This window comes from Tiliqua scincoides, chromosome 4, assembly GCF_035046505.1.
Source record: "Tiliqua scincoides isolate rTilSci1 chromosome 4, rTilSci1.hap2, whole genome shotgun sequence".
Lineage (NCBI taxonomy): Eukaryota > Metazoa > Chordata > Lepidosauria > Squamata > Scincidae > Tiliqua > Tiliqua scincoides.
This window is the reverse complement of record NC_089824.1, coordinates 124,988,535-125,003,305: the sequence shown is the minus strand read 5'-3', so window position 1 is coordinate 125,003,305 and position 14,771 is coordinate 124,988,535. Positions and strand designations below refer to the sequence as shown.

General features: G+C 41.1%; 1 protein-coding gene across 2 annotated transcripts in view; it reads left to right on the top strand.

Annotated features, from left to right (window-relative positions):
- The window catches only part of DENND1B (DENN domain containing 1B), a 251,161-nt gene that overhangs the window by 190,725 nt on the left and 45,665 nt on the right, over positions 1–14,771 (top strand). For both annotated transcript variants that reach the window (XM_066623653.1, XM_066623652.1), the window contains one exon: positions 5,758–5,859. In XM_066623653.1, the coding sequence (XP_066479750.1) occupies positions 5,758–5,859 (102 nt within the window). The remainder of the gene's footprint in view (positions 1–5,757; positions 5,860–14,771) is intronic.

Sequence of the window (14,771 nt, the reverse complement as noted above, 5' to 3'; positions counted from 1 at the left end):
TTATGCTTAATAATCACGATTGTGCTTCTTGCATCATCTCATGTCCACTGCTTTTGACCTTGACAGCAAGATGTTCATTGATTTAATAGTTTTTGGATTAGTTCTCTAACTCAGAGCTGGGCAAACTAAGCATGGGAAGGATTATGCACTCTGTAGATCCTGACTTTTTATGACCTTCTGACTTTTCAGAAGGGAGAATTCTTAGACTACTTAGGAATTCTCCCTAGTACCCAGGCTTCCTCCCTTAGGTTCTCCTGTTCTCTAATCTTCCTGCTCCCTTGAGAGTGAAAGAAGAAGACAGCCTGGTGGTATGTTACCTGTTGATGGAAGCAGCAGCATTTTTGTAACAGATTTTGGATAACTCTTCCCCTTTCAAGCCTCTTATTCTTTTCCTGTAGATTGCCTTAGGAAGTATAACTGCAAGGAAGTACCAGTAATACCAATACTTCTAATGGTGAAGAGTTTTCAGAAATCCATGTCTACATGCAGCTAGTCTGCCTAGAAGCATTCTCCTTGCTTGTAATACCACCGCTTTTGCAAGGTTAGGTTCTAATATCCCACTTGAAAGACATATCCTCCTGTAGCATTTTGAAGGGATACTTGTTCCTTTCTCTTTCCTGCCTCTTCCCCTCCTATGTATTGTCCATACTGTTACAACATTGTTTTTAAAGAACTTCACAAGTCACCCTAAGTGTGCACAAGTCATACTAAGTGTGCACCTGTATATTAATCCAATTAAAAAAGAAAACAAATAAAAGAATTTCTTCTTTGCATCTGCTGTCCTTGAAGAGTGCTCTTCTTTAAAAATCTTACTATGTAACATGCAAGTAGTTTTTATTGGAGTTCAGAAGTGCTTTAAATTGAGGAGACACCTTATCCCCTCCAACATTAAAACTCTTGTAGGACAGCTGTGTTGTCTTGCTTAGCAGTCACTGCTGTAGAAGATTTTCTACCTAACCAGGGTTTCACATCCATAAGTGCACCTTTGTGAATGCATTCAGATAGGCTGTGAGTGTACACACATGCCTGTGTAGACATAGTAAATACTTAAAAGCTGATAGTTGTGGCACCTATAAGCACATCAAGAGGTTATCTGTGGTCTTCACTTCCTTTTTTGAATTTCTGAGTGTCTGAAGTAAAGCTTTATGTAGCTTCTACTTTGATCCTGGTCTTCTTAAGCCACCCTGTGGTGTATGCACTTCACATTCGAAGAACAACAGTTGCAGGTAAGCAAGTACTTTAGTCAAACCACTAAAACTCCTAGATCAGTTTGACATATCAACTGCGTTTGAAAAGACCAAAATGCCTTGTTCTGAATTGAAAGAACTCAAATTCATTTTGAGAAGCAAGGTTATCTTCCCTATTAGCCTATTAGCAAAACAGATTTGCTTCTGTTTTTATTATAATTGTGCAGGTTTAGCTTTTCATCTCATGCTCAAGATGTTTATTTCATTTGCGTAGATGCAGCTTACAGTTATATTAAGGATGATGCTAGAAATATGGATGCAGTTTGAATGAAATGAAATGACTCCTACTGTGCCCAGCAGCCAGTAAAAAGGAATTGGTGAGGGACAGAATTCTGTAGCAACTGTTGTTAAAAAGGACAGATATCTTGTTGGGGCATAGATTTTTTTGGTCCAGGTATTAGCAGTCAACCCCTCAGTACAGAATCCCTACTAGGGATTGATCGAATATACTTTGAAAGTAGGTGTAAATCAATACTAAAAGAGACTATTAGAGCAGAGGTCTACTAATATCAGCACAGCATTCCTCCAAAGCTTATACTCTTGCCTGTGCATTACAATAAACAAATAACTCAATGACAGAAAAATCTTACATAACATGTTATGGAATTGTATTAGCATTCAATAAATGCTAATGAGAGCTTTTAGATTACACCCAGTTTATTAGAACAGTTATAGTTATATTCACAGATATATATTTCTAATATTTCACATAGCCAGTCTCGTTGATTAAAAAGGGCTGGAATTCAAAGTGCCCAATGGATGTGCACCAAGTGGTTTCAAATGCGCACAGGATTGCAGCTGAATCTGTCCTGATCACATTTCCCCTCTCCCTTTTGACATCCTCCTATGCCTCATGGAATGCTATTTTGGAAGAAAAATTCATGGGCGAGTTTTCAGGAGAGCATAGAAGGTTGCAGTTAAATGAGAAGGCCTAAAAAGCCTCTGCACCTGCAGTACCCTGAGTGTGGCATGTTGAACCTCAAGCCACAAGGAGCATTTTGTCTCTGATGATATGGAAATACCAAAAGATTAGGGGAAGCTACATGTGCAGTTGAAAGTGATCTCCTTTGTAGTAGGTTTCTGTTAGTGGAGCTGTGAAAGCCTACTAATGCTTGAAGACTCTGCATTCACATTGTTGCTTCCATGCACTAAAGGAAACATTAGTCAGTCAATTTACCAGACTGGGCTAGTTAACTAAGAGCCCAGTCCTGGGCTCAGTGCCGCGGCTTTGTGCCGCTGTGCACCGTTGCAAACTTGCTGTAAAGCACATTTGTGAGCCTCACCGCTGAGCTACTGCCCGTGTTAACCCAGCGCCAGCTAGCACCGGGCTAGTGCGGGGTGGGCACCCAGCCTCTGCTGCTTGGTGGTCTCATGGACCGCGGGGGCAGGGTGGGGAGTGGGGAGGAGGCGTTCCGGGGTGGCGGGGGGGAGGGAGGCAGGTCTGTGGAGCTCGGTGCCCTACATGAACACCTTTACTTTAGCCCCATTGCAGTGGTGCTTATCTTACCCAGGAGAAGGGGACAAAAGTCCCCTTCTTTCAAGGCACCACCTGCAGTAGCCTGAGGCACACAGGATCCAGTGTCAGCTGTTCTCAATGCCGCCGAGGCTGGGCACCATGGGCAGCACAGGATTGGGCTGTAAGACTGCAGTCCTACAAACTCATTAGGAATAAATCCCTGTAAACTCAAATTAAACTCAAGTTTTACTTTTGAGTAGACATATATAGGATTACACTGTCAAGAACGAAAACCCAGTGTTGCTCATCACGAAAGCTTTGCTAAAGTGCTGGAAATATGGCATTAGAGGCAACTTTGTACTTTTGCTAGTGTGAAATTTTTGATGCAGCAATCTGCATCTGACCGTTTGAGGGCCCAATCTTATCCAACTTTCCAATGCTGATGCCGCTGCAGTGCAGCACCAAGGAAATGGGAACCAATGTCTTGACGAGGTCTCCATAACTGCTCCACCACCATAGGATGTTACATACTTCCTCTTGGCATGGCTGCATTGGTGCTGGAAAGTTGGATAGGATTGGGCCCTAAGTTACTTTAGCTGCCATCATGCTTTAAATCACAGTATCTTTGGACCAAAATGTTGGCTGAAGCAGGTGGATTGTATGTATCCCTGCTGTTTTCAGTTCCTCATTCTTTAAGTAAGGATTTCATTTATTTACCTATAAATTGTAGAACAGTATCCTCCTGGCAGGGACACTTGAAGACAATTTAACACTCAAGACGTCACTACATTCTGCCACCTCACCACATGTGTGTGAGCACCAGCTTGCCTCTCTCCCTGAACCAGCAGCTCTATGCCAGGACCAGACAGCAACCCACCCATGCCAGGGAGTGAGAAGAGGATGGAACCACTGTTGGGCAAGCATGGAATGAAGGTGGATACCAGTTTGCTGCCTCCTTCAGTCCACCACTCTAAAGCAAGTGCCTCAATTGACCTTGTGGCTGAGCTGTCCCTGTCTACTGGTACATAGGATCTGTCTTGGAGGGTTAAAATATTTAGAAAGCCCCCAGGAGGGTGAAAGGACAGTCTTTTTAAAATAAAATGAGAATATTTCAAATGTGACTTCCTTTTAAATACTTTAGTTAGGGTCGCTTTTGATCAAGCCATAGCAATCTCCTCATATAGACCGTGCGTTAAGATTGTGTTCCTATCATCCATAAGTAAATTGTACTGTAAACTGGAATTATAGAGAAATGTGTGTAGAATAGCACCTAAAATACTAGACAATGGGGGGTGAAAACAGAAGGAGTCAGTGATCATGGGCATAAATAAAATTGGTCTTCAAAATAGCCTGAAGCTTCTGTGTGAAAGGCCTCTCTGTTTTATTATAGTAAAAATTCACGAAGGGGGTATCTTTTGATCCTTCCCCCCCCCTTCCACTGCCTGAGGTTGCTCTTACCCTATTCTGGAACTTCAACATATGTGCAATCATTGTAGCTGTAAAATATTTCTTAATCTGATTTCAGTGTGAGTTGTTATATTAATTGTTGTCCAAGAGAATCACACTCAAGCAAAAGAACAATAGTCAGTAACCAAGTGCAAAGCAGATTTACTGTAGAAAGTAATACAAAAAGTCTCAAGGTGTTTCAAGGTGCATTTGATATTTTGCTACTATTAATTGCCTGTTTGAATTTTTGTTTTATGTGAATTTTCTACAAAATGGTCAGTAGATTCCAACATGTTTGCCAGAGGGATAGCATACTAATGATGTTAATAGTATAGAGCATACATAGAAAGTGTTAATAAAATGCCTTGCGCTTAGTGTTACAACCAAACCATGTTTAAGTTCATCAGACCAGATAGATTTCAACACTCTTCCTCTTTCACCAGCTCTTCATCTCCTTTTCTTTCAGTTTTAATGCTGGACAAAAAAAATGTTTTTAAAATTTTGCATGCCTTTCAATTTGTAAAAATCATCAGTTACAAGAAGTGATCGCTCATTTCTTCTAAAAAGCTACCCTTTTAAAAAATACAGATGCTTTTGGTCAATGTTCCAAGTTCTATTGCTATGGGAGATCAGGCTGACCTTAGCAGGAAGCAGAACTTCCTTGGTGACAGCTTCAGGACAGCTTCAGCAACAGTGTTTGTTATAGAGAATGTTTGCCAGTACACATCGTTGATGGCTTTTAGAAGCAGATGTTGTAAGACCTACCTCTTCAGAAGAGCATTTGGAAACTAAGAATCATTTGTATATTTTATTCTTACTGCTTTTTAAAATAAGATTTTAGTGTGTGCTGTTTTTAGAATTGTGAGCTGTCTCAAATGGTGAAATACTATAAATTTAAATATCTCCAAACATTCTACTGGGAAAGTTCCGGTGAACATGAACCAGAGCTTGCAAGAGTACATTGAGCAGCTTTGATTAGTCTCATGGAATTGGTGCAGAATAATTTCGTAGTGGTTTGTGCCCAGTTTATTCTAGCAACATGAAAATTAAAATTTCACCAACTACAATTCTGTTTTTGGTAGGTACTACAGATGGACTCACCTTGATATAATTTTTTAATTTCCCAGATATAAGAGAAGTAATTTTGGAAATCAATGTAACTTTCCATTCTGACACTTAGAGAAGCCTCCTCAGTGGTACTGCTCTGCTCTCTACCAGGGTTTTCTCATTCTCATTTAATAAAGACAATCCTCCATTCCTAGAGTACAATGGTGGACTATGGAGCAGCAGCACTGAAGAAGCTATCTAACCTACAGCTTACAGGGGTTCATTGAACTCATTGGTGAGAAAAGGGTATCCAGATTTAATGGACTTGTTGCCATTAACGGACAACCCTTCTTAGTCTGTTAAATTGAACATACGCTGCATTGCATTTCAGATTTTTGTCACCATCTTTGTCTTGAAGACATTGTGTGACAAAGTCACTTATTCAGGCAATCAACATCATCATTTACCTTTTTAGAACATTATTGGCAAAAAGTGCTGTTTAGTGAATCAGCACTGACTGTTTATAAGAAGACCTTTCTAATTCACTCTTTTTTAACTTAGGGTGAGCCTGTCGGTTTCTGTGAAGAAAGTTTTGTCAAGCATCGTTCCAGCACTACTAAACAGTTTCTGGAAACAGCAGTGAATCTTCAGCTTTTTAAACAGGTACTACAGAGTGAGTGTATTCTTGTTTAGTTACTTCTAATATACATTGTTTCTTCATATCCAATGGAAAAATTGTATAGCTCTGTTAAATATGTTCTCATGTTTGAAAACTTTACTTGAATAAAAGGCAAGCAATAATATAATTGTAGCACCATCCATATACAGTTGTGCAACGCTAAACGACAGGGATGTGGACCAACCTCCCTGTGGGTGGCTCCCAGAGATGTGGACCAGGGCTTGACATAATGCAAAGCTTCCAGAGGTAAGGGGATGCTCTGCTCACCTTGCCTCCAGAGGCTTTTCTGAACCTCCAAGAGGCCGTATGCATCCATGCGCTGCCACTGTGAGGATCAGAATGCTGGAATTGCGCAAGAGACATGACTTCCGGTTTTCCAGAGGAAACCAGAAATCGTGCCTCTCATGTGATTGGGTCATTCTGAGCCACACAGAGGCAGCACACGGATACATGCTGCCTCTAGGAGGCTCAGAAAAGCCTCTGGAGGCAAGGGAGCAGAGCTCCCCTCACCTTCGGAGACTTGGGGGGTGCACCCAGGTCCAACCACTTGACCAGCGGTGGCTGTCACATATGCACCTCACACAGACTGGAAGGTCATTAAGGGGTGCACGTCTATACTCAAAAGTTTTGTATTTTATGATCTCCCATTCACAGAGTATTCAAGGGAGGAGGGGAGATTTTTGTTGATTTCTTCTTTCCTCTGCTGCTCCCTGCACCTCTTGAAAATCTGCACTTTATTGCCTGCAAACCCTTAAGAACAATTTGCAGGGGCATGGGCAAAGTACTGTGAAGAAGGAACATTGGGGAAGATTATCTCCCTCCTTCCCTTATATACAAACAGGTGGTCTTCTACAAATAGACCTTAAGATACAATCCAAAAGTATGTTCCCAATTGTATGGTAGTACTTCCATTAAAAATAATTTCTTAACTGATCAGCATTCCCCCAAAGTTAAAATGAATCTCTAGTTGCTAAAGGCCAACTACATGGATGGATTATCTTGGAAAGTGGATCTAGATATTTTACACTCTGCTGACATGTTTTATTAATTGATGATGCATTCATCCTAGCATAGTTCTCCTACTTCACTGAAGAGCAGGTAGATAAAGGCTCAAAGACTTATTTGATAATGCAGTGCATTCCTTCATGCAGGATAACTTTGGGTTACTCTGAAGTTAAAAGCCCTTAGTGAAAAGCAGTATACCGTATTTTTCGCTCCACAAGACGCACTTCCCCCCCCCAAAAGTGGGGGGGAAAGTGTGTGCGTCTTATGGAGTGAATACTGCAAAAAAAAAAAATCCGCCCCTGCCCTGGCCCCGCCCCCTGCCCGATCGCTCTGTTCTGCTTCCCCGGGCAGTCAGAGGCTACTCAGAAGTCTCAGAGTCACTGGGGCTCACTCCCAGTAAAGCGTGGGTGGGGTGGCAGTCTGCCCAAGCCCGCTTGTCTACTCAGAAGTAAGTCACAGACTCACTGGGGCTCACTCCCAAGAAAGCATCGCTACCCAATCCTGTGCATGCCTACTCTGAAGTAAGTCCCATTAGAGTCAGGGGGTCTTACTCCCAGGAAAGCCTCTCTCTCCCCCCCAAGCCTGGAGCATCACAGCCTCTCTCCCCCAAACCTGGAGCATCACAGCTTTCCTCTCCGCCCCCCCCAAACCTGGAGCATCACAGCCTCTCTCTCTCTCCCCCCCCCAAAGCCTGGAGCATCACAGCTTCTCTTTCCCCCCACCCCAAGCCTGGAGCATCACAACTTCTCTGCAACACAAACACTTTCCCCCCTCTCTCTCACACACACAGGCTGCCCCCTTCTCTTACACACACAGATGCTCTGCCCCCCCCCCACACACACTCACACAGCAGGGGAGGGGCGCTTTCACTCACCTCATCCAGCATCTGAATGTAAGGCCGCCCCCCCCCCATCACAAAGAAAAAACTGTCTCCTTGGTCAGATTGCCAGTGTTTGCTTATTGCACAAGCCCCAGGTAAGGCTCAGTTCTCACCATAAATCGTTGTGTCTTAAGAATTCAAGTTGTGGTTGAACTTTCCACTTGTTCATTTGTATTGGAATCACGGAAGAACTGGCGAGGAGGTAGATGTGGTGTCAGCAGTGGCCCCTTTAAGGGTAAGGCCTGGGCATCCAGCAGAGTGTGCTGCACAGCTGCAGCCACTGGAAGGCAATAGGGCCCTCAGGGATATAAGGAGTACCTGAGGCAGGAAGGGTTTGTGGGTTTTGAAGGAGTGCAGCTTGGAGGTAGGAGAGGAGACTGACTGGGTTTATTGAATTTGGAATCTGACTGTGGATTGTGACTGGACTTGGATACCCTGACTGACCTTGGACTGTAATTTGGCTTATTGGTTCTGGACTCTGATTTGGCAACTCTGATTGATGGGACTGATTTACTTGGCATCTGTGGACTGGAACTGGACTCACTTTTAAGAAATAGATTCTTAAATGGCTACCCTGAAGGAACCAACCACTTAGATGAAGAGAGAATAAAATAATAAACATATGGCCAAGAGATGATTCTAAGTTTATTTTAGTGTGGGATAAACACTGAAAATCCAGCTGTGGGTCTGGAAGTGGAAGACAAGAGATATAATCTTTGATTAAAGCACCTACGCTTGAAGGCAGAGGAGGCTATGAATAACTAATCTTGTACCTCTCTTTGAAGACACTACCATGATAGCAAAGTTAAATTCACAGAGTTGTAGAAAACTTTTCATTATAAAAATGACAAGTCTCTGTCTCTAAGATTTAATGTCTGAGTGAGAGATTTATGCAATATAAGTGAAAAATATGCTAATTGGGTAGAATTTAACAGCAACAATATTTTTCAAGAGAAAAAGAAAGATGTTCTAAAGCTATTCCATTTTTACAGCCAATATATTGCTGCTTCTTCAGTTTATTTTTGATATCATTCCTCCTCCTTATCCTTTATCCAGCTGCCTTTTGTTCAAGAGCTCTTGCTTGTAATTGGTCTTCTTTCAAGGTTGAGTTGTAAGAGGGTTGAATTTAAAACTTTCCTGTAAATTCAATGGTAAGCATTCTTTTGTAACAGAAAATAAATCTTGTAAATGGTTATAGGCCTATAGTAGAGCAGTAGATTAATAGTAAAAAACAACTTGTGACATCTCTGTGTTAAGTTTGGCTCTTTGGGAAAGTTAAATCATGGTAAGTATATGCATTATATTATGCAAGCTGCATAATATAGAAAGCATGGCACCAATGTAGTAACCAGAAAATTTTGGAAACAGTTTAGAATTCTGTCAAGGATAATGCACTATCATAGCAGAGAAACCTCTTCAAGCCCACCTACTTGGAAATGGGAAACATTGGGGAGGATGTCTGGGAGAGGGGGAGAAGTTGCATATCTTTGTTGGATGCCGTATAAAAACATGCAATTGAGGAGTTCAATGCTACACTGATAGTATACCACCAGTATAGCTATCTCCCATGAACTGATGCTGTAATAGTGTAATACCTGGAATTTACATATATACACTACCGGTCAACACTGGTATTGTTCAGTTACACCAGCATTAATTGGATTTGTATATAAGGGGGTGGGTTTAATTTATTTAAATGAAGGCTGAAAATGTCATTTGATTATTTCACTACATGAGACTGCTAGCATTAGCCACCTTGGACTGAGTCATAGGAAGGTCTTTAAAAAAAATAGTAATTGAAAAATTATATATAATTGCATTAAGACCATATAGTCCAGTTTTGCATGTCTACCTACAGAATTCCAACAATTAATATATTATTACCATGTATTTTTTAAATCATTTTGATTTGTTCCTTTTATTAAATCCATGAGTTTGTCCATACTAACATAATTCCTAAATTATCCTTGCTTCCATAAATTAATTTATTATTAAGATGTTAGGAATTAATTCCAGTAAATAGTTTAACAGAATGGTTATTACTCCAAATATGACATTAACTCCTGAAATATCAAAGGTTTCCTGAATAACCATTTACCAGTAAAACATGACTTCTGACTTGTCCATCAAGCATGTAACAGGTAATCCACTTTAGCTAGTTCACATTTTCAACATTTGAAGGTTGGAATTACCTTTGAATTACCTTGATCATTCAGTTCAGTCTTTGAAATATCAAATGCCAGCTGTAAAAGACTATATATTGGGCTTTAAAAACAAACACCAAACTTTAAATGAAAACTCATTTCTCTAAATGAGAAATGATTGATATTTCTGTGTACAGAAAAAGTTGTGTTATCTTGGCACTTAGGTAAGCTGCAAAGTCAGTTAACTGGAATCACCTCAGGCAGGCAGAGATGCCAGTTGAATTAGTGTGCTGCTTGATGACACACTGGTTAAGCAAGCCCCCCGCCCCTGCATTGGAACATCTCCATTCTGAGAAAGCCCTCATGAAAAAGGAAGAAGGGGAGCTTGTAAGTCTTGTGAAAACTTTGTTTTCAGCATATTTGGGTAACCAGCAATCCCCATTCCCTTGTGTGCGCGCCAGATAACAAAACTTATTCATGTCCCTTGGTTTCTAGACCATATTTGCTTGCATACTCTATAGCTATCTCAATCAGTTATTGAATCAAACTATTGGTCCATCTAGTTCAGTAATGTCTGTACATACTCCTGGCATAGCTCTCCAGGATTTTGGACAGGACTCTTTCTCTGCCCTACCTGGAGATTCCAGGGATTGAACCTGGGACCTTGTGCATGCAAAGCATATGCTCTATCCCAATTCTATGCTTGGGATCATTAGGAAGGGTATTGAGAACAAAACGGCTAGTATTAGAATGACGTTGTACAAATCTATGGTAAGGCCACACCTGGAGTATTGTGTCCAGTTCTGGTCGCCGCATCTCAAAAAAGACATAGAGGAAATGGAAAAGAGTGCGACTAAGATGATTACGGGGCTGGGGCACCTTCCTTATGAGGAAAGGCTCTTCAGCCTAGAAAAGAGACGCCTGAGGGGGGACATGATTGAGACATACAAAATTATGCAGGGGATGGACAGAGTGGATAGGGAGATGCTCTTTACACTCTCACATAATACCAGAACCAGGGGACATCCACTAAAATTGAGTGTTGGGCGGGTTAGGACAGACAAAAGAAAATATTTCTTTACTCAGCGTGTGGTCGGTCTGTGGAACTCCTTGCCACAGGATGTGATGCTGGCGTCTAGCCTAGATGCCTTTAAAAGGGGATTGGACAAGTTTCTGGAGGAAGAATCCATTAAGGGGTACAAGCCATGATGTGTATGCGCAACCTCCTGATTTTAGAAATGGGTTATGTCAGAATGCCAGATGCAAGGGAGGGCACTAGGATGAGGTCTCTTGTTATCTGGTGTGCTCCCTGGGGCATTTGGTGGCCACTGTGAGATACAGGAAGCTGGACTAGATGGGCCTATGGCCTGATCCAGTGGGGCTGTTCTTATGTTCTTATCACTAAGGGCCCAATTCTGTCCAACTTTCCAGCATCAATGCAGCCATGCCAATGGGGCTGGATCAGGCCAAAGGCCCATCTAGTTCAGCTTCCTATATCTCACAGTGGCCTACCAAATGCTTCAGGGAGCGAACAAGACACAACCTTCGTCCTGGTGCTCTCCCCTGCATCTGGCAATCTGAGGTAGCCTACTTCTAAAGCCAGGAGCTTGCACATACCTACCATGACTTGTAACCCATGATGAGCTTCTCCTCCAGAAATTTATCCAATCCCCTCTTAAAGGCATCTAGGCAAGACTACTTCCAGTGGCAAGGAGTTCCATAGACTGTTTACACACTGGGTAAAGAAATATTTCTTTTGTCTGTCTAACTCTCCCAACATTCAATTTTAGTGGATGTCCCCTGGTTCTGGTGTTATGTGAGAGGGAAAAGAGTGTCTCTCTCTATCTACTCTATCCATCCCCTGCATAATTTTGTATGTCTCAATCACGTACCCCCTCAGATGTCTGTTTTCTAGACTGAAGAGCCCCAAATGCTGTAGTGCACTGCATCCTGAGGTGAGGAGGTAGTTATGGAGGCCTCCTCAAGATAAGGAAACATTTGTTCGCTTACCTTGGAGCTGCGTTGTGTCTGCATCGATGCTGGGAAGTTGGATAGGATTGGTTAGGATAGGATTGGGGATAATCTAAGTCATGGTTACCCCCACCCACATATGATTGCTCTTAAGCTTTACGTGCTTATCATTTTTTCCGTTAACTTCTGTATGGCTGCCTCTAAGTGCTTTAACAGCCAATAGTCACTAAAGCAGATGTAAACAGATGGTGAACTGGGGCTAGGAATTGCAACTAAAAATGTTCAAGGACCAAAGGAGTTTGCAGTTAGCTATGACAGAAGTGTGTCTGTCGAGGCTTCTCAAGTGAAACTCTTGTGAGTTTCTCTGCCTAGTGATAAACCTAAAGCACTGAAAGGGCCTTTAACTGAAGGGGGAGGGGTCTCTATTTTTTCCTGATATCGGGGAGCAGAAGATAGGTCATACATAACATGACTGATGCTGTTAACTGGCTGAGAACCTTATGTGGTAAAAACTGCCAGAAGCAGAAGTGTGAACAGCTCTGCTGTGTGTAGTGTATACTGCAGCATTCAGAAGTGCACCAAATCTCACTTCAAAACCTTTGTACAGGAATGTCCAAAGTTAAAATAATGAAGCTATTGTCCAATCAAGCAAAAAAGTGAATGTTTCAGACAAGAAAACTAGCATTCGCAGAGGAGGGGGAATACAAAGTGCTAAGCTTTGCAGTGTGCCTCAAAGTGCCCTGTAAGCTGCCCCTTCCTGTTGCAGTTGGAGCCATTCCTGGTGTCACAGAGGTGTCACAGAGCATCACAGAGGCATCTCCCACATTGCTCTTGCTGCAGAGAAAGGCCCTGAGGGTGAGGGGCACCTTATAGGGTGCGTTGAGGCATCCTGCAAAACGTAGTGCTTTCCCCCCTCCTCTGGGAATGCTAATGCAAGAAAGAACTTCAGTATACTCAGAAGAGGAGCACTCTAATTGCCAGCCAGTGACCTGAAAGCCCGGAATGATCAACCCCAGTATAAAGTTTGCATCAGCATTGTTTGTGAAACACAGTCCTGTGTTAGATGAACATTTCGAAAGGGAGAACATAAAAGCATTAGGGTGTGAAATCTTATTCTTACTGCCAAGGCCACTAGGAGCCAGATAAAATGAATTTGGGGGCCCCCATTGAGCCTGCAGGCCACAGTTTTTAAAGCACATGTTATTCTTTTAAAAGTAAAATCCATGATATAGACCACCAAATGCCTCTGCTGTGCAATCCCTGTTCATTTCTATGTAATTTCTATTTAGGTTAAAGCTTTTTTCTATGCAAGATTAGAATAAAAAACTAAAGCCTAACAGCTCAGTGTTCTGTCTGTGTTCTTTTACCTAATGATGAAACTGTTCATAAATCATGTGCTGGTTTTGTAGCAAGGGATGAATTCTTAACTTTTCCCAAACAGATAATGTCTCATGGTTCAAAGAATGTTTTCTGCACAGTGGTAACTAAAGGTGCTTTATCTCATTCTTGCTGTGAAATAATCCAGTGATCCCATGCAGTGGTCTGACCATGAACCAACCCATTTGGAAAAAAGCCAATTTGATTGGAGTGGGGAGAATGCTAAGTAAAAAAAAAAAAAGGAAATAATAATAATTGATAGCATGTACTTTGCTGCTACTGCTGTTTCTGCATTTATCTATTTTTTAAAACTGTATTAGAACAGTTTGTTTCATGTCGTCAGTTTATCCATTGACAAGTATCAGATTGTCACTGACAGGACTGTTTGGATAATCTGTGACAGTGTATGACAGTCAGCCAAATAATTAATTTCTATTGGCTCCTGTGTACAGTTTCAGTTCACAGTGATTTAGTAGTAATTCATGTTGGAAAATGTGCAATCAGTCAAATACTTTCTTCGTTTATCTCATACTTGGGCTACCTAACCCTGACAAAAGTAGATTACTGCCTGAAACATTCTAAAAATGCCAGTGCTTTATGGTGATGGGGGAATTCTTGGAGTTTTAATCCTTTGAGGAAAATTAAGACTTTTTACACAACATTGTAGTTTCTTTTGGGAAATTGTATTATGTTGATCTCTGTTGTAAACTTTACATATGCAACTAAATATGAAGGAAAACCCTCAGGAAAGTATGGAGCTATGAGGGACCTAGTTGTTCTGGGACCCTCATATGCATTTATAGTAAATTTAACAGTTAACTCTTCTTTTGTAAACATTTGGTGCTTGGACATACTACTAAGGGAAGGTAGAAAGAAGTAATCCAAGTAATTCACGTGTGAGTGAAATTTCCCAAGTTCGGATATTATGTAGTGATGTTGTGTGTCATTGTATTTCTCACCATTACTTGTGTCTGTGAATCAAAATGTGACTTTGCTGCATGTTGAACAAATTGATACAGAACCATAATGTGGCTTATGGTCTCAACAAATTTGTAATGCTGACTGTTTGCTAGCAATGGGTTCTTCCCTCCATTATAAAATACATCTATATTATTCATTGTATTAAAGTTTATGGTGTGTTTGTCATGTTATTAAATCAAACAAAATAGTAAACCTAATCCAGCTAGATGTAACCAAATGTTTCGTTATTTATACTTTTTGATTATGTGTAGTTAAAATGTAATTTTGAATAAAAATGTTAAAATATGTCTTTCACAAAACAATTATGAATTTGGGAATTCTGTTAAAGCTTAAAAATATTAATCCTTATAATCTAGCGGTTCCTCACATGAAGTGTGCTTCCACTGAAATACATTCAAATTGACATAGATCTACAAATTTGTTTTTAATTTGTATTGAGATAGAGCATAAGAAGAAAGAAATTGTGTGGTTCAGAAACAGTGAATATGATCAACAGATTTTTGTAGGATCATGTTTAAATAATAATGTCGGGCTCTGT